Source organism: Lissotriton vulgaris, chromosome 8 (assembly GCF_964263255.1).
Source record: "Lissotriton vulgaris chromosome 8, aLisVul1.2, whole genome shotgun sequence".
In the NCBI taxonomy this organism is placed as follows: domain Eukaryota; kingdom Metazoa; phylum Chordata; class Amphibia; order Caudata; family Salamandridae; genus Lissotriton; species Lissotriton vulgaris.
This window is the reverse complement of record NC_141696.1, coordinates 1,295,747,033-1,295,769,727: the sequence shown is the minus strand read 5'-3', so window position 1 is coordinate 1,295,769,727 and position 22,695 is coordinate 1,295,747,033. Positions and strand designations below refer to the sequence as shown.

Below are 22,695 nucleotides of genomic sequence, written 5' to 3'. Positions count from 1 at the left end.
TTCTCTCCCACATATGGTCTCCCATTGATGCCACCACGACAATACGACACCCCATGGTTTACTGGGAATTGAAAATTAGGTGCATGTCGAGACAAATACGGTGAGGAATCTTTAACTAGCAGTTGTAATTTGAAGAGAAAAGTGAGACGAATATGAATTTGATATTTAACCATTAACCTTTTACCAATAGGTTGTTTGAATCTTAAGAGACCCTACAAGAAGCTATGCTGCAACAGATGGTGAACCCACGATTGCCGTAAATAACTTCTGGGTGAAAGAAGAATATGTACATTAGAGCCATGACAATAAGATTTCAAGCCTAGCCCTATACCTCTGTAGTGAATTTTATGTTTTTTATATATCTGGCCCACAGGGAAGATTTTAAATATTGTCTATTTTGATATTAAGAGAAGACCAGTGCAGGGCATCTCAAGAATAGCCTGAGTAGGTATCCTCTCTAAATAATGGAGTTAGGATGAATTGCATTAGAGATTTTGTAACTATCATTTACAGACTACTAAATATTCTGTTTGCCATAACCAACAGATTCCAAATATGGGACTACGTACCCCTCAATAGATTGAGTATTCTCACAGATAAGCGATTGCACGGGTGACTTTTAATAATGATACATTAGTATACGATACAGGACCGTTGAATGGTAAATTGAGTGATCTCTCGCTGTTTGGGTGAATGATTGGAGCACTTATAAAGAACATAAGTATATTGTTTAGATAGGATGTGTATACATATAGCATTTAAGACCTTTTTAGGACTATGAAATGGTGTTGTTTTAAATATTAAGTTGTATGAACTATGAATCGATTAGATCATTGACTATGGTGTTAATTGATTACATTGGTGCTCATTGCTTTATTAATTTATATTAGCATTCAGCATTGTTCAAAAACATCTCCTGTAGATGAGAGTGAGTAAAAAGAATGTTTTGTCTTTATCTAAGACTAGGTGAGACAAAAACCGTGTTAAGGAGAAACAAATTACTTTTGTTCTGATGAAGGTGCTTTTATTGAAAACATACCACTGAAACGCGCGATGCTCTACTTTTCTGTTAAATTTGGAAAACTCAACAGTGTAATGTGACAGGGAATTAAGATCTATGCCTCTGTTGTCTAAATAGGATCCAAATTAACATTTACAAGACAAAGTTTGCTGTCTATGTCTTTTCTCCTTGAGGACTGCTGCAGCCATATGATATGGTCTTCCTTTATGGGTTTTTATGAAATTATTTTAGAAATCGTAATGAAATATAGTGCAATGATATATGTTTTTTAGCAATAAATACAGCTTTTTGTATACATTTTACTTTATAAGTGCTTTAATACGTTCTGAATGGTGTGTGAGGTGTGATGGATGTGGATTGACTTTTGAGGCGTGTTTGGCCTTTATACAGATTCTGACCTAAGGAAAAACTTTTTTACCTCATGGTTTCTGGGTGCTCCATTCCTTTGGCATAAAGAGCCCCCTCTCCTTGTTTCAAGGTAATTGTAAAGCTGCATTAGCTTCCTGTAAATCACCTGATCAGTTCAAGTCACCGTATAAAGTGCATGAGTCCAATCATGCGATTGATCCTTTGATTGACTTTTCAATTTCAGCGCCATATATGGAGTAGTTTCTGTCCTGTAACTCCAGTTCTGTAGTAGGGGTATCTCTGTTATAGTCATAATCTAGTGAATAGTCCCGCCCATGTGCGTGGACCCCGGAGCAATCAAAAATAATCTCTTAAAGTGTCGAAAAATGCAGAAATGCACAGACACTTAAGAGAGAATTAAAGACAGATAATGCAGCCTATAAACCAGGCTACACTGTCCAGTACTTCAGCTAGAAATTCCACCAAAAATCGACAAACAGCAAAGCCTGTCCAGATTTTCCTTGCTTCAGCAGCAAAACCCCCTGGAATAATGGAGAGGAAGACATGGACAGACAAGCCCCATAGGCTGCCATTATGTGGCTCAAAACAGGATACTGTGCCTTTAAGAGAACTTTCCAGAACTTCACAGTATCCCAGAATGCACTGCAGGTCCCTTTTACTTTCAGTTCTTTTTGAAGGCGTAACACGCCAGACCTGTAGCATTCCTTACATGAATATCTCTCTCCACCGGGGAGGAGGGCGGGCGCTTATGACTATAAGAGAGATACCCCTACTACAGAACTGGAGTTACAGGACAGAAACTACTCTTTCAGTAGTAGAGGATCTCTGTGTATAGTCATAATCTAGTTAATAGAATGGCAAGCCCATCCCCACACCAGAGCGGCGGTGGAGAAACGAGAAATAACACCACTATTGTGCGAACAATTTCGCAGCGAAGCCTGCCCAACCTGAGCTTCTGCCCAGGCATCAGTGTCCAGGCGGTAATGCTTGGCAAAGGTATGGACCGACTTTCAAGTGGCGGCCTTGCAGATTTCTGCAATTGGAACATTATGGAGCAAAGCCGTCTTGGCAGCCTTGCCCCTGGTGGAATGAGCCTTAGGTTTACCCCCTAAGTCTTATTAGCCTTTTGGTAACAAAGTTGTATGCAGGAAACAATCCACCTAGAGATGGACTGTTTAGAGGTAGCAAGACCGGTCCTGACTGATCCATAATTGATTAACAACTGGTCTGACCTACGAATATCATTGGTCTTATCCAGATAAAATTTCAACACCCTCCTAACATCCAGGGAATGTAAAGACCTTTCTGCTGGAGATGAACGATTCTGAAAAAACGTAGGTAAAGTTATAGTCTGGTTGACATGAAAATCAGAAATAACCTTAGGAAGAAATTTAGGGCGAGTACGCATAACAACCTTAGCAGCATGAAATACAGTATAAGGCTCTTGGCAGCACAACGCCTGAATTTCACTCATCCTGCGGGCCGATGTAATGGCCACGAGGAACGCCGCCTTCCAGGACAGGTGCTGCAACGAAGCCTTATGAATAGGTTCAAAAGGCTCCTTCATCAGTCTGGACAGCACCACATTCAATTCCCATGAAGGCGAAGGAAGCCTGACAGGAGGGAATACTTTCTTTAAGCCTTCCAAAAAATCTTTGATCACAGGGATCTGGAAGAAGGAAGTCTGTGAAGGGCATTTCCTGTAGGCAGTCAATGCAGCGAGATGAACCTTAATGGAATGAACATTAAGGCCAGACTGCGCCAAATGTAGAAGGTAAGGAAGGATGACGTCTTCCTTGCACGTCGTCGGGTCATAGTTCTTGGAATTGCACCGGATGCAGAACCTCTTCCACTTGTAAGCATAGGAAGTCCGAGTGGAAGGTCGCTTAGCCTCCTTCAGTAGGTCCATACAATCTTCTGGTAGATTCAAATGGCCATATTGCACTATCTCAGGAGCCATGCCGCCAAACTCAAAGACGAGAGGTTGGGGTGCAACATCTGCCCTCGAACTTCGTGAGAAGGTCCGGCCTGCACGGCAGCCGTATGTGAGGAAGGAGAGACCGGTGAAGCAGGTCCATGAACCACCACTGCCTGGGCCATTCCAGGGCAATCAGGATCATCCGTGCCCTGGACTGGGACAGCTTGATGAGTACCGCCGGAATCAGGGGAATGGGTGGAAAAGCATACAGAAAGCTGTTCGACCAGTTGATCCATAACGCATTCCCTAGCGTCCCCTGCTGGTAGTACCTGGAGGCGAAGTCTCGGCATTTGCTGTTTTCGGCGGTGGCGAACAGATCTACGTCTGGAGTCCCCCACCTTGCGAAGACTTCTCCTAGTACTTCGTCGTTTATGACCCATTCGTGGCTTTCCTTAATCAGTCTGCTCAGTGCGTCCACCTGAACATTCTGCACACCTGGCAGGTGGGTAGCCGTTATCGTCAGTTCTCTGGCCAGAAGCCAGTGCCAGATCGCCTGCGCCTCCTGCACAGAGTGCACGATCTCGAGCCCCCCTGCTTGTTGAGGTAATACATCGTGGTCGTATTGTCCGTCTGCACAAGCAAAGAGTTGGTCTGAAAGGACAGATGAAAGGCCTTCACTGCCAAGTGAACAGCTCTGAGTTCCAGGAAGTTGATGTGATACGTGGACTCCATCGGTGAACACGTCCCTTGAATCTGTAGGGCTCCGGAGTGCGCTCCCCAGCCCCGGAGAGAAGCATCCGTCACGATAGTCTGAATGGGAATGTTCTTGTGGAAGGGAACCCCTTTGAGGAGATTCTCCGCTGAACACCACCACTTCAGAGACTGAAGAGCATGCAGAGACAGTCGTATCTTGTCATCCCAAGACCCTCTCTACTGATCCTCCAAGCGCTCCTGCAACGGTCTCATGTGCAGTCGTGCGTGTTGCGTTAGGAAGATACAAGAGGCCATCGACCCCAGTAGAGAAGACACCGTCCTCACTGTTGTAGATGGAGCAGTCATAAGAGCAGGAGCCTTCCGAAGGAGTAATAATCTTCGCTCCTCCGAAAGGAGACACGCTTGCTGACAGTGTATTGATGGTGGCTCCCAAGTACTGAATGCACTGGACCGGAGTCGGGACAGACTTGGACATGTTGATGTGCAATCCCAGCTTGTTCATGAGAACGCACGTCTTCTGGAAATGCGCCTGAGCTTCTGAGAAGGAGGCCTTGATCAACCAATCGTTCAGGTACAGGTAGACAAACACCTTGTTCTTCCTCAGGTGTGCTGCTACCACTGCCATGCACTTCGAGAATGTCCTGGGCGCAGACTTCAGCCCGAATGGCAGTACTGTGTATTGATAATGATTGGTGCCAACTTGAAATCGCAGGAACTTCCTGTGTTTGTGTGCAATGGGCACATGGAAGTACGCATCCTGTAGGTCTATTGCACATAGCCAGTCTCCCTGTTGCAACTGAGGATAAATCTGACGCAACGACAGCATGCAAAAGTTTTCTCTGCGAATCCACTTATTTGCCTGTCGCAAGTCCAGAATGGGCCTGAACTCGTTCTTGTCCTTCTTGCGAACCAGGAAGAACCGGGAGTACAGACCTCTTCCTTTTTGAGCCAGAGGTACGTCTTCTATCGCCCTTTTCCTTAACAGGATATCGGCCTCCGCCTGGAGCTCACGTAGCTGATACTGCGAGCTGACCGGAGGAATCGATGGAGGAGGGCTGGTGAAATGAAGACTGTATCCATTGCAAACAATATTCAGCCCCCACTTGTCCGGAGTAATTTTTCTCCACTCTGCCAGAAAAAATTGAACGCTTCCCCCCCACCGGAGTGGGTAACGGATGAAGGGGAAGTAACAGCTCAGGGTCGCGACCCGGCCGGGCCCTTGTTCGCTGTAGAGGACTGCTGTCCCCCACTACCATTCTGACGCTTTTGGAAGGGTCTCCGGAACTGCTGCTGTTGTTGTTGTTGCTGCTGCTGTCCCGAAGACTGCCCTCGTCCTCTTCCTTGTGCACCGAACGGTCTCCGGAACGGGCGGTAGGACTTCTTTTCTTTGGGCTTCTCCAAGCCCACAGCCGTCAGGGTCTCTGCCTCTGCCTTCATGCGGGCCATCTCATCATTGGCATGCTTTCCGAACTGGGTTTCCCCGGAAAAGGGCAGATTGGCCACCCGCTGCTGGGCTTCCGGGTTAAGAGATGTGAGCCTGAGCCAAGCATGGCGCCGCTGGTTGATCTCATGACAGTACCCATGGGCAGCCAAGAGAGAAATGTCCGCAGCCGCGCTTATGACCTGGTTTGATACCAGCATCCCCTCTTTGAGGATCTCTTGGAAGTCCTCCCTCTTGTCTCGTGGCAGAAGGTCCGTGAACTGTTGCAGGGAGTCCCATAGGGAACGGTCGTACCGCCCCAGCAACGCCGCATCACTGGAGGCCTTCATGGATGTGGATGCCGTTCCACAGCCGAGTTGATCCATCGGCTTTCCTTATCGGGCGGCACGGTTGAGGACGAGGCGGTAGAGTGTAACTTCCTGGCCGCAGTCACTATCACAGAGTCGGGTACCGGATCTATCCGCAGAAAAGCCAGTTCCGACTCCGGGCACTGTACTTCTTCAGAAGTCGGGAGGGAGCGGCCTTCACCACCGCTGGCGAGAGGAACAGCTCCTCTGCAGGTTCTACCAAGCCTGGCACTAGCGGTAGAAGAGGGCGAGACAAATGCTTCTTGTGAAGCGTTTCAAAGATCACGGACGTCGTGGGTGTTGGAGCCGTCACCGTGATTCCCAATTTCGTAGCGCCCCTCAGGAGAACCTCCTGGAACGTGCCGATATCGTCCACCGGAGACAACCTTGTCTCCGGGGTCCGACAAGGTCGGTGAATAGGATCTTGTCCTGGAGGAGTTTGTGCGGGACCTGGATCCCCGCCTCTTATGGCGAAGTCTTGATCTAGTGGAGGATCTACGTCTACTCCTCCATCTTCCTCTCCGTCCGGAGCGTGATTGCGACCTCCTAGGCCTTGGTCGATCCACAGGAGCCCCCGGAGCGGGTGTCTTTGGTTTTGCCAGGGCCTTTGGCTTAGGAGTCCCCTTGGGAGGGGTTGGAAGCCTGGGTAGTGAGACCGACCTCGGAGGGACCGGAGGTGACTTTTCTGGCAACTGCGGTCGAGGTCCGGGTTGTGGAAGTGGTGGTAACGGAGGAGGGGTAGGAGCCCTCGGAGGGGGACCCCTCGGCAATGGAGGCGGAGGTGTAACTGGTCTCTGGGATGGGGTATACACCTCTGAGTACACCGAGCCCGGTGATCCGCCTTCCTTTCCAGCCTGCGACGTTGGAGACCCTCCAATGGGGTCAGGTGTTCTTCCACCTCTTCGGCGTCGAAGAACAGCGACCAGACGGCGAGCGTCGGTCCCTCGACGTCGAGAGTCTTTTCCTCGCGGGCGACCTCGTCCGCCTCGACAACTACCTCCTGCGCCTAGACGGCGACCTCCTGCGCCTAGACGGCGACCTCCTGCGCCTAGACGGCGACCTCCTGCGCCTAGAAGGTGATCTCCTGCGCCTCAAAGGTGATCTCCTGCGCCTCGAAGGTGATCTCCTGCGCCTCGAAGGTGATCTCCTGCGCCTCGAAGGTGATCTCCTGCACCTCGACGGCGATCCAATCCTAGACGACGAGGATCCCCTCGACGACGATCTTCTCCTTTCGCGAACGGCGGTGTCGCCTCGCCGGCGAGCGCCGAAGCCGGGCCCTTCAACGTCGATCACTGGACGATGACTTAGACGAGGACGACGACGAAATAGTCACAGGAGACTTCGACGGCGGTCTGTTCAGTTCCTTCGACGCGGAACGTCGACGTCGCTTCGACCCAGAGCCCTGGGGAGACGGGGAACAGACTGTAGTTATTCCTCTCGACGCAGTCGTCGGTGCAATCGACCCAGACGGAGAATGGGGACGCTTGCTGGTCTTCCTGCCCCTGGGAGCCCCCCAGAGGCCTCAGCACGGGCAGAGGAAGCCCCTCCAGACCCACCTTGCGCCTTCAGCCTTCTTTCCTCAAGGCCCTGAAGCCTGATCTTCTTTCTGTCCTTCAGGGTCCTGCCAGAGAAGCCCTGACAGATCACACACTCCTCTGGGACATGGGAAGAGGGAAGGCAGAGGATACACACCTCATGGGGATCTGATTTGGACTTCTTCCTGGAGCACTCCGGGCATTTGTCAAATAATGCAGGCATATTTGACATCAAAAGGGTGCAAAAAACCAAGAGGAAAAGCACTAAAGTACTTAGAAAGCACTCAATTCGAAACAAAAGTGAAAAATCACCAATAAACCCTTGAAAAGGGAGAGCTCAATGCTCCAGGGTCCTGCTTGCAGGAGCCGGAAAAAAGAACTGAAAGTAAAAGGGACCTGCAGTGCATCCTGGGATACTGTGAAGTTCTGGAAAGTTTTCTTAAAGGCACAGTATCCTGTTTTGAGCCACATAATGGCAGCCTATGGGGCTTGTCTGTCCATGTCTTCCTCTCTATCATTCCAGGGGGTTTTGCTGCTGAAGCAAGGAAAATCTGGACAGGCTTTGCTGTTTGTGGATTTTTGGTGGAATTTCTAGCTGAAGTACTGGACAGTGTAGCCTGGTTTATAGGCTGCATTATCGGTCTTTAATTCTCTCTTAAGTGTCTGTGCATTTCTGCATTTTTCTACACTTTAAGAGATTATTTTTGATTGCTCCGGGGTCCACGCACATTGGAGGGACTATTCACTAGATTATGACTATACACAGAGATCCCCTACTACAGAATCTCTAGTTCTTTGCACTCAGCTACAGAAGATCTTTTATTATCTCGTACCAGAAGTCTTGCCTTTTGTGTGCATGCTACTCGTTTACAGTATCCCTTCTTGGATACTATAAACTAAAGTGTATGCTTTTCTAAAGACTTCAAAAAATTTGGTATAATCCCAAAGTGAGTGATTGGAGTTGTTTTCGCTCCGTGAGAAGTTGTGAGCTTCATGAAATGAAATAATGCAACTTTAAAGAAAATGCTCAAAGTTGAGACAGCTGTGGGTTTTGTTGCATACTTTTTGTTTTTCAATTATAAGAGCCTCATATTACTCTATCTGCAGTTGCCAGTCCTTTCCATGCATTAGCAAAGTGCATTTAAAGAACTACAATAAAAATATTGTATACAATATACCTAGTCAGACGAAGAACCAGATTAATATCCGAAAATATTCACATACCTTAACATGCCTCTATGTTCTTCATGCCATGTTTGAATTCTGTCTTCCCACTGCTCCTTTGTCAACTTATGCTGTTCCAAAACTCTATCAAAATAAAGAAAGATCTATATAGAGTAACGCATTTGCAACATGAAATGTAATACATGATCAGCATGAAAATGTTTCCAGTTTTAAAACTCAAAGAAGTTAGTGCACTGCAATGTATGTAATTATTGAAGACCAGATCCCCCAGAAGGCAGTAATGGAACATTTGTGTTCACCTTGAAAAAAATAGTTTTTTAGAAAACGATTCCCACTCCAAGTCTCACCTTTAGATTTAGAATAATTTGGAGGAAGTTTAATGAAAATATCAGAAGTAAAGCCATACCACACCACAACAGCCGCCTAACCCTTATTTTCCATCCTGCAGTTTTGAACTTCTACGAACATCCATTTGTCCATCAAACTGCATGCAGCTCAGCAAAATATTAACCACATCCTGGATGTCAAAATGCATTTATGAAAGAAAGATTCTTTATAGCAGAGTTAGAGCGAATAAGTATGTAGCTGGCCATTACTTCAGTGGCAGCAGCTCTGTAAGGCTATAGCAAATAAAGTTCTAAATACAGCCCCTCCTCTCCAACTAAGTACCAGATTTGCAGTGTTCTTATACAAATGAAGCTGGGCGGTTACAATTACCTATACAAGCATGAAATGCGTTCACAAAGGTTTATCAGAAAGCATGCTTCAAAGTAATAACTTACTTCCCTTTTGGAATGTCCTTTTTAGGTCGAGCCTAGCAGCAGCGCGCATGCGTTGCTCGCTCTGCAGTAGTAGAGTATGCACTGGAAGATCCTCCCACTATCCGGCCATATTTTTAATTGGCTTGTGTCATTGTCCTTTGTAAAGATTGGCTTCTGATTCATTATGAGGCTTGTTAGTCCAGCCTTGTCTCCATTTGTTACCGCCCATAAGGACTGGACCTTTTACTTGGCTCGTTACGCAGTTTACTTTGTCTAGTGGGTGAGCACTATTTTTGTTATTGATACTGATGGGGACAATGGCGGCCGCTTGCTTTGCATTTGCATTCTGAGCGCTGTGCCCGCTTTAGGGATACTGCGCTCAGTTTACATTTTATTTTTAAAACTTTGATATTGAGCACGGCACCCGCTTCAGGTACACCGCGCTCTTTCTTTTTAAACTTTAATACTGAGCGCGGCGCCTGCTTCAAGGACATAGCGCTGGGTTTCATTTTTTTTTATCAATAATCATTTTCGGAGCCATTTGCCCAGTAAAACCGGATGTGTGCTTGTAGTTTTAGTACCCCCTCCCCCCCCACCATCTTTAATTGTGAAGTTGACACTTTTGTTCCAATTTCGGAGTCCGGCAATCGCCAGTAAGGGCAAATTTCTTCTTGGCGCAATGTGAACAAAGTGGTTCGCAAATATGCTTTCATACCAAAAAACAGCGTCACAGAATGCAACACTTCATAATTATTTAACACGTGTAAACAATCCTTGCACTCCAGGGATCACGTCTGAAATCTGTACAGTTTGACAGGGAAAGGTGATATGCATGAAATACCTCAGCAGAGAGGTTATGTTGCTACAAAGTGCAGTATTACATGCAAAGTTTGAACAGTTTTGTGGCAGGTTTCATTTCACCAGTGATAAAGGGGTGCGCTGTGAATTTACGTTGCTAGACTGGCCTAAGTTTAAGCTAGGTAGCAGACTTTGCCCCTTTGCCTTGGCTTGTTTTAAGACAGGAAATGAGGTGGTGTGTTTGACAAGTAGCTCTGCTTTGTTTCAGGCAATTTAGTATTTATTTTCCTGGTCGTTCCAGTCTTAGTCGCCTTTAGCCTTTCCCCAGGGCACGAGTCAGGGGTACACACGGGTGGACGGCGTCCACACACTATTTTCACAGGTTGGACACTGTCCACCCTGCCAAGAAGTTGGGTCCCACTGAAAAATACGGTAAAGTCGTCCCAGTGTACTATTCAAAACACGGGGACTCTTTCAGCAGCGCCTGCACGTTGTGGTCTGCTTTTGATCAGCAACAACGTGCAGGCAGGGACGGGGCTTTCTTAGTTCAGACTGCTGTTGAGCCCATAACTGAGGCGGAATCAGAGGGGTCATCAGGCCTCCTTTTGTTCGAGTCTATGGCTAGGAGCAGTCAGGAGCCGCACACATAGAAGCAAATGCAGCAGAGGGGAAAAAAAGGCTTACACCTGGTTAGCACTTCACACATACTTAAGAGGCAGCTTTTCACTTTGTTTAGGAGATATGCATGCCCTGTAAGATTGTCAGATGTGTTGGTCAGTTCCAGTAGTTACACGAAATAAATAGCATTTATATAGTGCTTACTACCCCTGAGGAGGCGTTGTAATAATTTAAATATCACTATTTTTTCTTGTAAACCACTATAGGTAGAGGATGTTTACGTTGAAAAAAGGCAACACTGTTTTATGTGCAGGTTACAAAAGTGTGAATGTTATGTCTAAATCAGGAGGGCTTCCTTGTATACTCAAAATGTGCTCCAATGTACTCATGATAGACATGTTAAACATATATATGACGGCTTGAGATCTGGTGTCACTTATGTTGCCACTTCCTGTGATGTCACGTTGTGATGTCATGCGCTGGGATGTCACTTGCATACTTATTAACTAAGTTAGCCCCCCCCACTTATTTATTTTTTTAGGACTTGTGCTCTGCCTTTCCCTATGATAGGATGTTGTTAATCAGTGGCCTAGGGCAGGCTCCTCTACTCCTCCCTGCCCAAGCTAGCACATTGTACTTCTAGACAAAGTACCTTTGAGAGGCACTATTGTGGTTCCTCTCCTGAAAAAACCTGGAGCTGACCCTACGATTTGCCCAACTACCGTCCCATCTCCCTGCTTCCTTTTCTGGCAAAAACTCTAGAGGCCCATGTAGCTAGATGTCTGTCGAACTTCTTGGAAGAATCTAAATACCTCGACCCCCATCAGGCAGGTTTCCGGTTAGAACATTACACTGAAACTGCAATATTGGCCGTCCTGGATACCCTCCTCGATAACGCCAACAGTAGTTCCCCCCTGGCACTGGTACTTCTGAATTTATCCGCTGCCTTTGACGAGGTTGACCACATTATTCTGGTAGACCGTGTCAGGCAGCCCGGCATCCACAGGGCAGCCGCTAGTTGGCTCACTTCCTTCTCTGAGGACCAATCCCAGGCTGTCCGCCAAGGCCACTACACATCCCCGATGCAGAACTATGTGCCGCGTTCCGCAAGGCTACTCCCGTTCTCCTCACCTTTTAAATAGTTACATTCTCCCCTTGATCCAGTCCCTCAAAGGAGAGGAAGGGGGCGGTTTTCAATTACGCGGATGACCTGCATTTGGACTTTACGGTGGACAACTCAAATAGCTCAGTCAGCGAATTTCAGTCCACCATGTTGTTCATCCAACATTGGATGGACCTCAACCACCTCAAGTTAAATCCTGGAAAGACGGAGCTAGTCCTCACTCGGGATAGCCATAAATTCTGGGGCCCACACTATTGGCCACCAGAGCTATGAGCCCCTCCCACTCCTTCGGCTAAAACACTAGGTGTCACCTTCAACAGTGATCGCTCACTTAAGACAGGTTGGCTTGGTAATCTCTAAATGTTTCTTCAAACTGCGAAAGATCAGGAAGATCTACCGCTTCCTCACGCAGGAAGCCTTGATTAAGGTTGTGATAGCTACCATCCTGTCACACCTGGACTATGCCAACTCTGTAACTGGGCATGCCACTATCTGCTCAAACAGCTGCAGAAGGTCCAGAATCATGCAGCCAGATTGATTCTTCGACAATCTAGATGGCAATCTGCAACACCTTTATTAAAGGAATTGCACTGGCTCCCCATCTCCCAACGCTGCGCATTTAAAACAGGTTGCTTGATCTTCAAATCCTTGCACGGCCAAAACATCAAATTCATAAACAACTTGATACTCAGACATACCCCCTCTCACTACCTGCACTCAGCTCATCTTTCGCTCCTTTCTACCCCCGCTTTCAAAAGGACACGTTACAGAGAACGCAGATTTGCTACCCTCGCCCCTAGACTGGGGAACTAATTTCCCCTAGAGATCCGATCTTGCACGGACCTTCTGAAGTTCAGGAGGTCCCTTAAAACCTGGTTATTTACACATGCATACAACGGATGTCTCCATAGGTAACGGACAGAGCCTATTACAGCGCCATGAAACCTCCCGGTGTAGGTGCGCTCTAGAAGTCATTCTTAACATTAACGATCGTGTAGGAAAAGCGATACCTGCTTTCAGAAAGGAGAGTGATTACTTAACACAAAGCATTTCTTATGTAGTATGTTTTTTTAAATAAATCTCCAAGGCCGTGGCTAATAAACAAGTGATCGAGCCTTTGAACCACATGCATTTGAAAATACCAAGTGATTTTAATACCCTTGTCTCACTCATTTACTACTCGGCAGGGTCCAGAGTATTTTCTGTAGATAGTTTGTGCTAGGTATGCGATGCTACGGACTGTGTCCAACATAGTAAGTTAGAAGTGGATGGGAAGCATTTATGGTAGCTCCTGAGTGATGTCACGTATGTTCCACTTATCTAGTTTCTTTCTAACAAATAACCTTTTGAGTGGCCAGCAACGAACACCAAGAGGTCACTAGAATGCCCTTTTCCGATAAACACGGAGTGCCAGATGTTGGTCTTACACCATCAGTCACGCACGCCGAAATAAATAGCTGCTACCGACACAATACACACCAAAAATTGCATCTTTCTGCTACTCTGAATCCTGGAGAAGCCAACTTGGTGGTAGTTCCATTCATTGTTTGGGGTCGTTTGAAATGTGGTGCTTAATAGAGGAAACATTTGCATTTCTTTTTCTTAGTCATCAGCAGACTCTCAATCAATATATTTAATATTGACACCTTTGTGCACTTTTCAGATGGGTTTGACGAATGCCACCTGAAATGTAAAGATAAAATGCTAAGCACCAACGATTGTTATTGGCTTTTTTTTTTTTTTTTTAAATGTTTACAGAAAGTTTTTTCTGTTTTAGAAAATAATTGAGCAACATTTTCTTTCTTCTGATGAACATCCATGTAGGGGATTCATCCAATTAAATTGTGCCCATATAATCGTTCTTTTGTCTGGACTTTGTTTAGAGCTTATCCTAGTGCTTGGGTTTTTTTTTATTTTTTCCCACCTTTTGCATGTTTTCTACTCTCTGAATGATTTCCTAGTGAAGTCTTCTTTAAAGGTAATCGCACCCTGGTAGTACCAGGGCTTCTTAGGCTGACACTTTAGTGTACAGGAGGTTTGCTGCCATGAGTGGAAGTGTTTTCATAAGTGAAGCCAAACAGGTGCAGTGAAAACACATACAAGTTGGGGCATTATAAAGATTGCAGATAGCCTTGGTAGGTAGGCAGGACATTACACTCAAGACGGACATCTCCGGCGACTCCCACATGGTTAAAAAGTAAAATAAACTATTAAGGTACAGAGGTTACATTTAACGAAAATACCCTTTAGTGCCGGGTTCTTTCTAGGGTGTGCACTCAAAATGTGGACCTCCTTATTGTACGCAGGGAAGCCGGCTAATTCATGGAAAGAGAAGACACTGCAAAAAAAAAAAATGCTTGTTTGATGCATATGTCGTCTTCGGGCCAATTTCCCTACACTGAACTGCGAGATGCAAAAGGGGTATATTCAGCCGCACCATTTAATTAGCACGAGATGGCGCTCTTGCAGCATCAATCACAGATCCAATGGTATCATGCTTGCACGAGAAGTAGGGTTCATACAAGCCTACCACAGAGGTTCCTGTGGTATCCGTTCTGCCTACATTTCCGCACTCCACAAAGGCCAGATTTTAAACAAAACTGAGGTAAGCAAAACATTAACTCAGTTAAAAAAGGAAGATGATTTACCATCACAAAGCACGTTTAAGGTACCCCCCAAAGCACATTATTTACCTCTCGTAGTGAACGAGCCCTTTTTTTTAGGATTTTACATTAGGCTGATGAAAAACATAAACCTGCCTCTACGCCACACCTTAAAAGGACAAAGAAAAGTTCCTAAACAAACAGATGAGTACTTTTGGAACTAAAGTCCAAGTCTCAACATTGATCATTCTAGCCAAGACAGAAAATGGGGAGACACGCACAGCCTGCCATTACCCTTCTCCTTACTAATACAATTACAAGAAGAAAAATAGATTTAGGTGTCAATTATCAGAAAAGCAATCATGCATCTGCTACACAGGCGAGTCCATAGAGAAAGTCGGGACCAGATTTAAGTAACAAAACATCGCAAAAGGATATTTTTTTGTTGCAATTTAATTTTTATTGCGGGATTTCCATGGCGTTAGTTTATAGCTTGAGCATATATTTTGGAATTTAATATACAATTCTCTTGCTTCGACAGCATTGATTCTCACCGTATGCTAAGGGGCATGTAACATAGGCACAACTAACAGATTACACAGCCCTGTTTTCTTTTTTTTGCAATGCAATAAGTAATCATAACTATCTAAATGAAAGAATAACAAATTCAAAACAAAAATTGAGCAGCCCCTTGACATCGAGGACAGATGTGGCGCAACAGTTTGTTTTTTCCTGAACATGTTGTATATTATGAGACTCACGAAGCGACGGGTCTCTAAGCATCGTGCGACCCGCTCATGGAAACCTAGTGTGTTAGAGGCTCCCACCACAGTTGAGCAACACACACACTCCTCTCTTTGCGTGGCTACCCACCCCAATCAGGTGTAGTAGGTTATGTAGTGGAGGCTAGGACGTCTAAAGTACCTTCAGATCTGTAGGCCGCAAAGTCAGGGTATCCGGCTTCGAGGGAGCAACTTGCCTCCTCCGCTACTCGACTCTGGGGTTGTAAGTTAATCAGCAATAGCCCCCATGTCGCCAAATCGCGTTCTTCTCTGTGCAAACTATCCGTAACCGCGCCTCGTCCGCCACTCCCCACACCCTGAGGAAATATAAATTTTATGGTCAAGTTGTGTTCCCTAGCGCGTACCCCACCGTCTCCATGTACCAGCTTAAAGTGCATGTAACTTCCCTCCTGTACCAGCTATGAAGACGCAAATACATTTGCGTCCAACGTTAACATGTCCTCTTTCAGACCCACCCTGAATGGGTTAAATAGTCCGTTCCTAAGTATGCTATGCCAACGTCTTTTTGTAGTGTACCTTACACGTTTTTCAGCTCTGGCAAAGTAGGCCCTGAATTTCTGCCATCGAGCCATTTTTCTGGCTTCTGACTCTGAAAGCCTCAGCCCAGGCTGCCTCTGTACCCGTGAACTCTGACTTACTTCCAGCGCGGCCCACCGCGCTCAGCTCAGCCTGCTGCCTGCCAAGACTGACTAACCTTCGAGTTATCTGTTCCGCTCCTCGAAAATACATTCCTGCCTACTAGCTTCAGTAAACATCCCCCTCAGCTACAGAGCCAAAGGGCCAACCTGTCTCCGTGCAAGTAATTCATAGCCTCTGTTACCATGCTCCCATGGAAGGCCCCATGCCCCCACGCTTCTCATGCAGACACCCAGGCACATATACACGCATTCACAGTCAGTATAGAATAGCTTCTGCCCCAGAGACCTTTTCCGTTCAGATAATGTGGTTCCCAAACATCAGATATCAGATATGATAGAAGTACCAGTTGATCTGACATGCCAGACTTCTGTCTCTTTCCGTCAGTGTAAATGTCAAGTCCCCTGCACCCTCCAGTCTCACGTCAATCACACGTCATGCAGCTGCGTGCGCATCCAAGCTTCCGATTTCTGCTGACATTGCAACATTTCTGTTAGTGCCACCCCTTTTGTGACACCTACCTGTGACGTTTCTAGCACACACCTCCATTTCACGCCTAGTCCACGCCTTCTGATTACGTACTAGTAACACGTGGATACTGTTATCTTGTCTTCTCTCAGCTGTTACGCCTACTACATTGTTTTCTATGGTGTAAATTAAGTATATAAGCTATGTATTGTCAATAAAATTTTGCTCTATCCCTTCCTGGACCCTGTGTGGTGCCAGGAATCCGATATCCAGTTCCGGAACGATTCCTTTTTAAGGAATAAAACCCCTAAGAACTCTAACACCACGGACTCTGTTTTTTTCTTTCCGATTTGAGTTATTATTGATTAAGTACTCACCTGCATAGAAATTAAGACGGTAAATTATGCTAAGGGGCATGTAACATAGGCACAACTAACAGATTACACAGCCCTGTTTTCTTTTTTTTGCAATGCAATAAGTAATCATAACTATCTAAATGAAAGAATAACAAATTCAAAACAAAAATTGAGCAGCCCCTTGACATCGAGGACAGATGTGGCGCAACAGTTTGTTTTTTCCTGAACATGTTGTATATTATGAGACTCACGAAGCGACGGGTCTCTAAGCATCGTGCGACCCTCTCATGGAAACCTAGTGTGTTAGAGGCTCCCACCACAGTTGAGCAACACACACACTCCTCTCTTTGCGTGGCTACCCACCCCAATCAGGTGTAGTAGGTTATGTAGTGGAGGCTAGGACGTCTAAAGTACCTTCAGATCTGTAGGCCGCAAAGTCAGGGTATCCGGCTTCGAGGGAGCAACTTGCCTCCTCCGCTACTCGACTCTGGGGTTGTAAGTTAATCAGCAATAGCCCCCATGTCGCCAAATCGCGTTCTTCTCTGTGCAAACTATCCGTAACCGCGCCTCGTCCGCCACTCCCCACACCCCATTCCCGCATATCGGTCATCCACTTATGTAGTGTGGGTGGTGCAGCCTGTGTCCAGCGTTGCGCTATCTGGCGCGTAGCAAGTACCAGTCGTACGTTTACAAACCTATGCTAGCTTTTGGTATTCGTCTTTGGGGTCGGCAGAACCCTAGGACACAATACTTAATGATAATTCCAACGTGGAGGCGAGTCGCCTCTCTAAGTGTCTTCAATACCCTCTCCCAATACTGCTGAAGTCTGACGACTTTAGCAACCTTCGTCTCCGTAGTTTTCTTGTGAGGAGTGTGAGGCACTGAAGAGGATGCAGACACCTTGTCCTTAGATTTACTGATCTGGTTTTTAGAGTCAGTTTTCGACCCAGAAGGCTCCACCTTTCTTTTTGGAGTGGAATGGGCCTTTTTCTCCTCCAAAACAGTCAGATATGGCCTTCTTTTGAAGCCATAAAAGCAAACGTGCCTCTCTATCTCCAAGTGTTTTTGCAGGAAAGGTTCTACAATGCTTGCACTCCTTAGGCACATGCTTAAATGTAAAAGTGTGGGACTTGTAAAGCGTGAGCGTCCTGGGGCTGAAGACCGCTGGGGAGCCCGTCCTGGCTTTCCATGTGAGATGGTCCCTTCTGGGTATCACCAAGGTGAAACCAGGTGTCTGTGGGGGGCCGTTGTAGAGATGAGGCAAGCTTAAGTCCCAGAGTTGCAGAGTGTGGTCCCTGGTTAGAGTAGGCAACGAGGCGAGAATTATAGAGTCCGTTGACCCTGGTCCACGACCCTGCCGCGTCGGGGATTGAACCCTAGTCCCGGGCCGTTCTCTGCTTCCGTGTCTGCCGCCTCTAACCAGTGAGCAACACCACTCCGCTTAGGATGAAGGCAGTATAAGCAGTCTTTGTGGGGGTCCTCGGAGAACAGTCTGGCCTTGTATATACAAAGGTTGTCGTGTTGTTCCTCATGAAAGAGAGAAATAAAGATACAGTCTACAATGCAAGTGGATTAGAACAGGGTAGCCTGATGGTCACCCTGGGAATCCATTTTGTTGGATTTAATGCCCTCACACACCCTTTCAGGTGTCATGCTTCATCATTTGGGCCTGCTCCTCGTTGGGTCGGCGGTGCAATACCCAACGGGCAACACCTCATAGAGGGGCTCTTTAGCGGAGATCTTTTTCCAACTGCCGTATGGATGAAGTGCGGGTATGGGGCCAGAATTTAGGGTAGACGTGATTTTGTAAGTTAAAATAAAGCTAGTGGTACCGGGAATGCTTTATTCAGAAGGGCCACTGCTTTAGTTAAAAAGGTTTCCTAGAGGAGAGTAGTGGAAAGTGATGTTTCCCGCTCTCATCTGGAATTTATTGTAGTCCGGTCAACATGTTTCTCGCTACTCTAAATTTTGTTGAGCGATTCTTCAGGACCAGGAGGACTAGTTAGTAAGTATCTAGAAATGAATGTAACTGTCTACACTGTTACTACGGAGTATGGTGTATGTAAGCTCGTATGGCCCCATACCCGCACTTCATCCATACGGCAGTCGGAAAAAGATCTCCGCTAAAGAGCCCCTCTAAGAGGTGTTGCCCGTTGGGTACTGCACCGCCGACCCAACGAGGAGCAGGCCCAAATGATGAAGCATGACACCTGAAAGGGTGTGTGAGGGCATTAAATCCAACAAAATGGATTCTCAGGGTGACCATCAAGCTACCCTGTTCCAATCCACTTGCATTGTAGACTGTATCTTTATTTCTCTCTTTCATGAGGAACACCACGACAACCTTTGTATATACATGTAATTTGGGCACGTCGTGTGTGGACCTTCTGCTCCGGTGAGAGCAGTAACCGCCCCCTATTCCTTCCTTTTGATACCAACAGTCTGGCCTTCCCACAAGATCTACAAGGTCTGATAAGCATCTTTTTAGAGATGCAATATTCCAGCAGGCAGACACAGCACACTTCCCTCACTTGGGATCAGGTTACTGCGGCCACGTCATTAAAAAGCATAGGCTGTGCTTTTTTTTTTTTTTTTCATCCACCCTCCCTATCTCTTTCATTCGCATTCTCTCGCTCGCACTCTCTCGCTCGCACGCTCTCTCTGGCATTATCAGTGCCACACGTCACTTTCGGTTGGGTTGCTGAACTGTGACTCTAAAAAAGTGAACAACATCATATAAAAGTAACTTTCACACAGATAACACTTTGTAAATGCCTGTTTTGTCTGCCCTCTGCTGTATAATTAGGGATCATTAAAATTCCATCAAGGTAGCATGCATGCGAAAATAGCTCCTAGCACTTCATTCCTCTCCAGAATGAATGTGACTGACTGGGGCAGGGTAAATGCTTCTAATCATGCCAGTGGTTTTTTATGCCCGGACTAGAAGCTGATGTCATTCGCATCCCCATCTGCAAGCCAAGGGACATAAAGATCAAATATTGTATCTTCTGTCCGTAATAATAATGGTATTTCGTAAGGAGTAGATTCTTACCTGTAACTCCAGTTCTGTAATAGGGGTATCTCTGTGATAGTCATAATCTGTGAATAGTCCCGCCTATGTGCGTGGACCCCGGAGAAATTAAAATGGTCTCTTAAGTTGTCCATCTTCCTGGGTCATATCGACCTATTGCACTTATTAATGTTGATGCGAAACTATATTCTAAAATTCTTGCGAATCGGCTGATTCAAGTTGTACCGGTTCTTGTCTCTGAACAACTACACGGCTTCCTTCCAGGTCGTGGTACGATTAATCACATACACCGTGTTATTGCAACTTTAGATTATTTATTTATTTATTTATTTATTTGTATACTTATTAAGCGCAACCTATCACCCAGAGGGCATCCTGGCGCTTTGAACTTCGGCAGACACACAACTCACTGCTCAAACAATTTTCGGGAACAAATACGTTTTCAGCGCTTTCCTAAATGCTAGGTAATCCTTGTGGCTTCTCAGAGAGAGAGGAAGGGAGTTCCATAGTCTGGCCGCCGCAACACTAAATGAGCGGCCACCCATCCTGACTCTCTGGAACCTCGGGACCACCAACAGGCTGGCTGAGGATGAGCGGAGGGGCCGCGAAGCAGCATACCAAGCAAACATGTCGCGAAGTGGTATTGGGCCCTGTTGGTGTACGGCCTTGAACACCAAACACGCGGCCTTATACATCACTCGCAAATGCACCGGGAGCCAGTGCAGGTCTCTTAAAGCCAGAGTGGAAGAGCTAGATCTAGCCCGCGAGAGAGCCAGCTTGGCCGCCATGTTCTGCACCCGTTGTAACTTCCCCACCAGGTTTTTTGGGGCCTCCAGAAGCAGCGCATTGCAGTAGTCTAAACGACTTAAAATAGTACTGCGAACTACCTCTGGCCTGGCCTGGGCGGGGAGAAGAGGCAGAACTTTACGCAACATGCGTAACAGCATCATGCACGTAGAGATAGTTTTGTTTACGTGCAGGTCGAGCTGTAGGTTCGGGCCAAAGATAACCCCCAAGTTGCGGGCTGATTCCGCCGCCGCTACTGGTTCCGGGAAAGCAGTGGGCCAGAAGTTCTCTGGAAGAGCCCGCGGAATTCGATCACTGGAGCAGTGGAGCACCTCCGTCTTAGAGCTGTTAAATTGGAGGGAATTGGCTCGAAGCCAATCCGCTGTAGCTGCCATACAGCGATGAAAAGTTTCCAGTGAGACCGCGTTGTTACCTTCCAGAGAAAAGACCAGCTGGGTGTCATCGGCGTAGTTAAAAGCCGAGACACCAAAGGATTTAATAAGCTGGACTAGGGGGCGAAGATACAGATTGAAAAGTATCGGGCTGATGGCCGAGCCCTGTGGAACCCCCTGTCCCACTTTCCGTGGCTCAGAGCGGAAAGGAGGAAGCGAGACCAGCTGTTGCCGGCTACCCAGATAAGAAGCCAACCAATCTCTTGCGCTCCCTGTGACCCCGCACTCCTCCAGTCTTCTGATGAGGGTTTGATGGCAAACCGTGTCGAACGCGGCCGACATGTCGAGCAGCACTAAAAAGGCTGCCCGTCCACTGTCGACACGCGTCCGGAGGTTGTCCAATACGGTAACCAGTGCTGACTCCGTCCCATGCCCGGGGCGGAAGCCAAACTGTGCCTCGTCAAACCAACCGATGTTTTCAAGAAAACCAGAGAGCGAGCGGGTCACCCATTTTTCCATGATCTTAATAGGAAATGGGAGCAAGGAGATAGGCCTGTAGTTGGAGAGACAGGCAGGGTCTAACGTTGGCTTCTTGAGCAGTGGAGATACCACTGCTAACTTCCAGCAATCAGGAACCCAAGCCGACTCCAAAGACTGGAGGCAGATGGCGTGCAACGGCGGAAAGAGTTCTGCATGGAAGACCTTCCAGAATTTGGGAGGTAGTGGGTCGAGCGGAGAGCCCGAGGCAACCGTTTGTGCCAAACTGCAGAATTCCTCATAAGAGGGACGGGGAAACTGTCTTAGTTGGGGTCGACTGGATAAAATATCCGGAGCACCCAAGCAGAGACCCAGGTCACTCGAGTGGGGTCGACTGGGTGTTCCGACCGGAGCTCCCAGAGTGGGACCAGGTGTATCCACCTGGGGTCGACTGGAGGGATCACCCGGAGCTCCCACTCCAAGCGTAGCCTGTAAAAGGCCTGCATCATTCGGCTGGGGTCGACTGGGTGACCCGTTCGGAGCTCCCGGGTCAGGACGAGACCCGACTGACCGGGGTCGACTGATCGGGCTAACCGGAGCTCCCAGACCGAGGTCTGCAGGCAGAGGGTTTTTTAAGCCCTCTAGGATCTTAGCAGTCTTCTCCTCAAAGGCACCCGCCAGTGCATCGCACAGGGTTTGCGACGCCACGACCGTGTTGGCCACACAAGCTGGATGAGACAGGTCCCTGACGATTTTGAACAGGGCTTGCGATTTATTAGGCGCCTTATTCAAGGTGGATTCCAAAAAGGCCGCCTTGGCCGACTTGATCTGCGCCTTGTACCCCAGCAAAGCAGCCCTAAACGAGGCCTTTGCTGATGGCAGATACTGCTTCCTCCACGCCCGCTCAGCACGTCTACAACCCAGTTTAAGCACTTTAAATCATATGAACGATGGTTTGGTGTTTTTAGACGCTGAAAAAACATTTGATCGCGTCGCATGGGCATTTTTATGGGCGATCTTGGGAAAAATGGGGTTTGGACCACGATTTATATTTGCTTTACAAGTCATGTATAGACATCCAAGGGCCAAGGTATGCTTGTCGGGCCAAGAATCAACAGCTGTTAATATCACTCGGGGCACACGGCAGGGGTACCCATGCTCACCTTTATTATTTGCCATGTACATAGAACCACTTTTAAAGACGCTGATGTCATCCCAACATATACAATCCATGGTTTTACACGGGGGTAATATACGTGTGTTAGCTTATGCGGACGATGTCGCGGTCATAACATCTGATCCAGAATCTGCAT

General features: G+C 47.0%; 1 protein-coding gene across 2 annotated transcripts in view; it reads right to left on the bottom strand.

Annotated features, from left to right (window-relative positions):
• Nucleotides 1-22,695, bottom strand: part of RDX (radixin) — a 441,143-nt gene that overhangs the window by 256,106 nt on the left and 162,342 nt on the right. For both annotated transcript variants that reach the window (XM_086935225.1, XM_086935226.1), the window contains exon 6: nucleotides 8,570-8,653. In XM_086935225.1, the coding sequence (XP_086791351.1) occupies nucleotides 8,570-8,653 (84 nt within the window). The remainder of the gene's footprint in view (nucleotides 1-8,569; nucleotides 8,654-22,695) is intronic.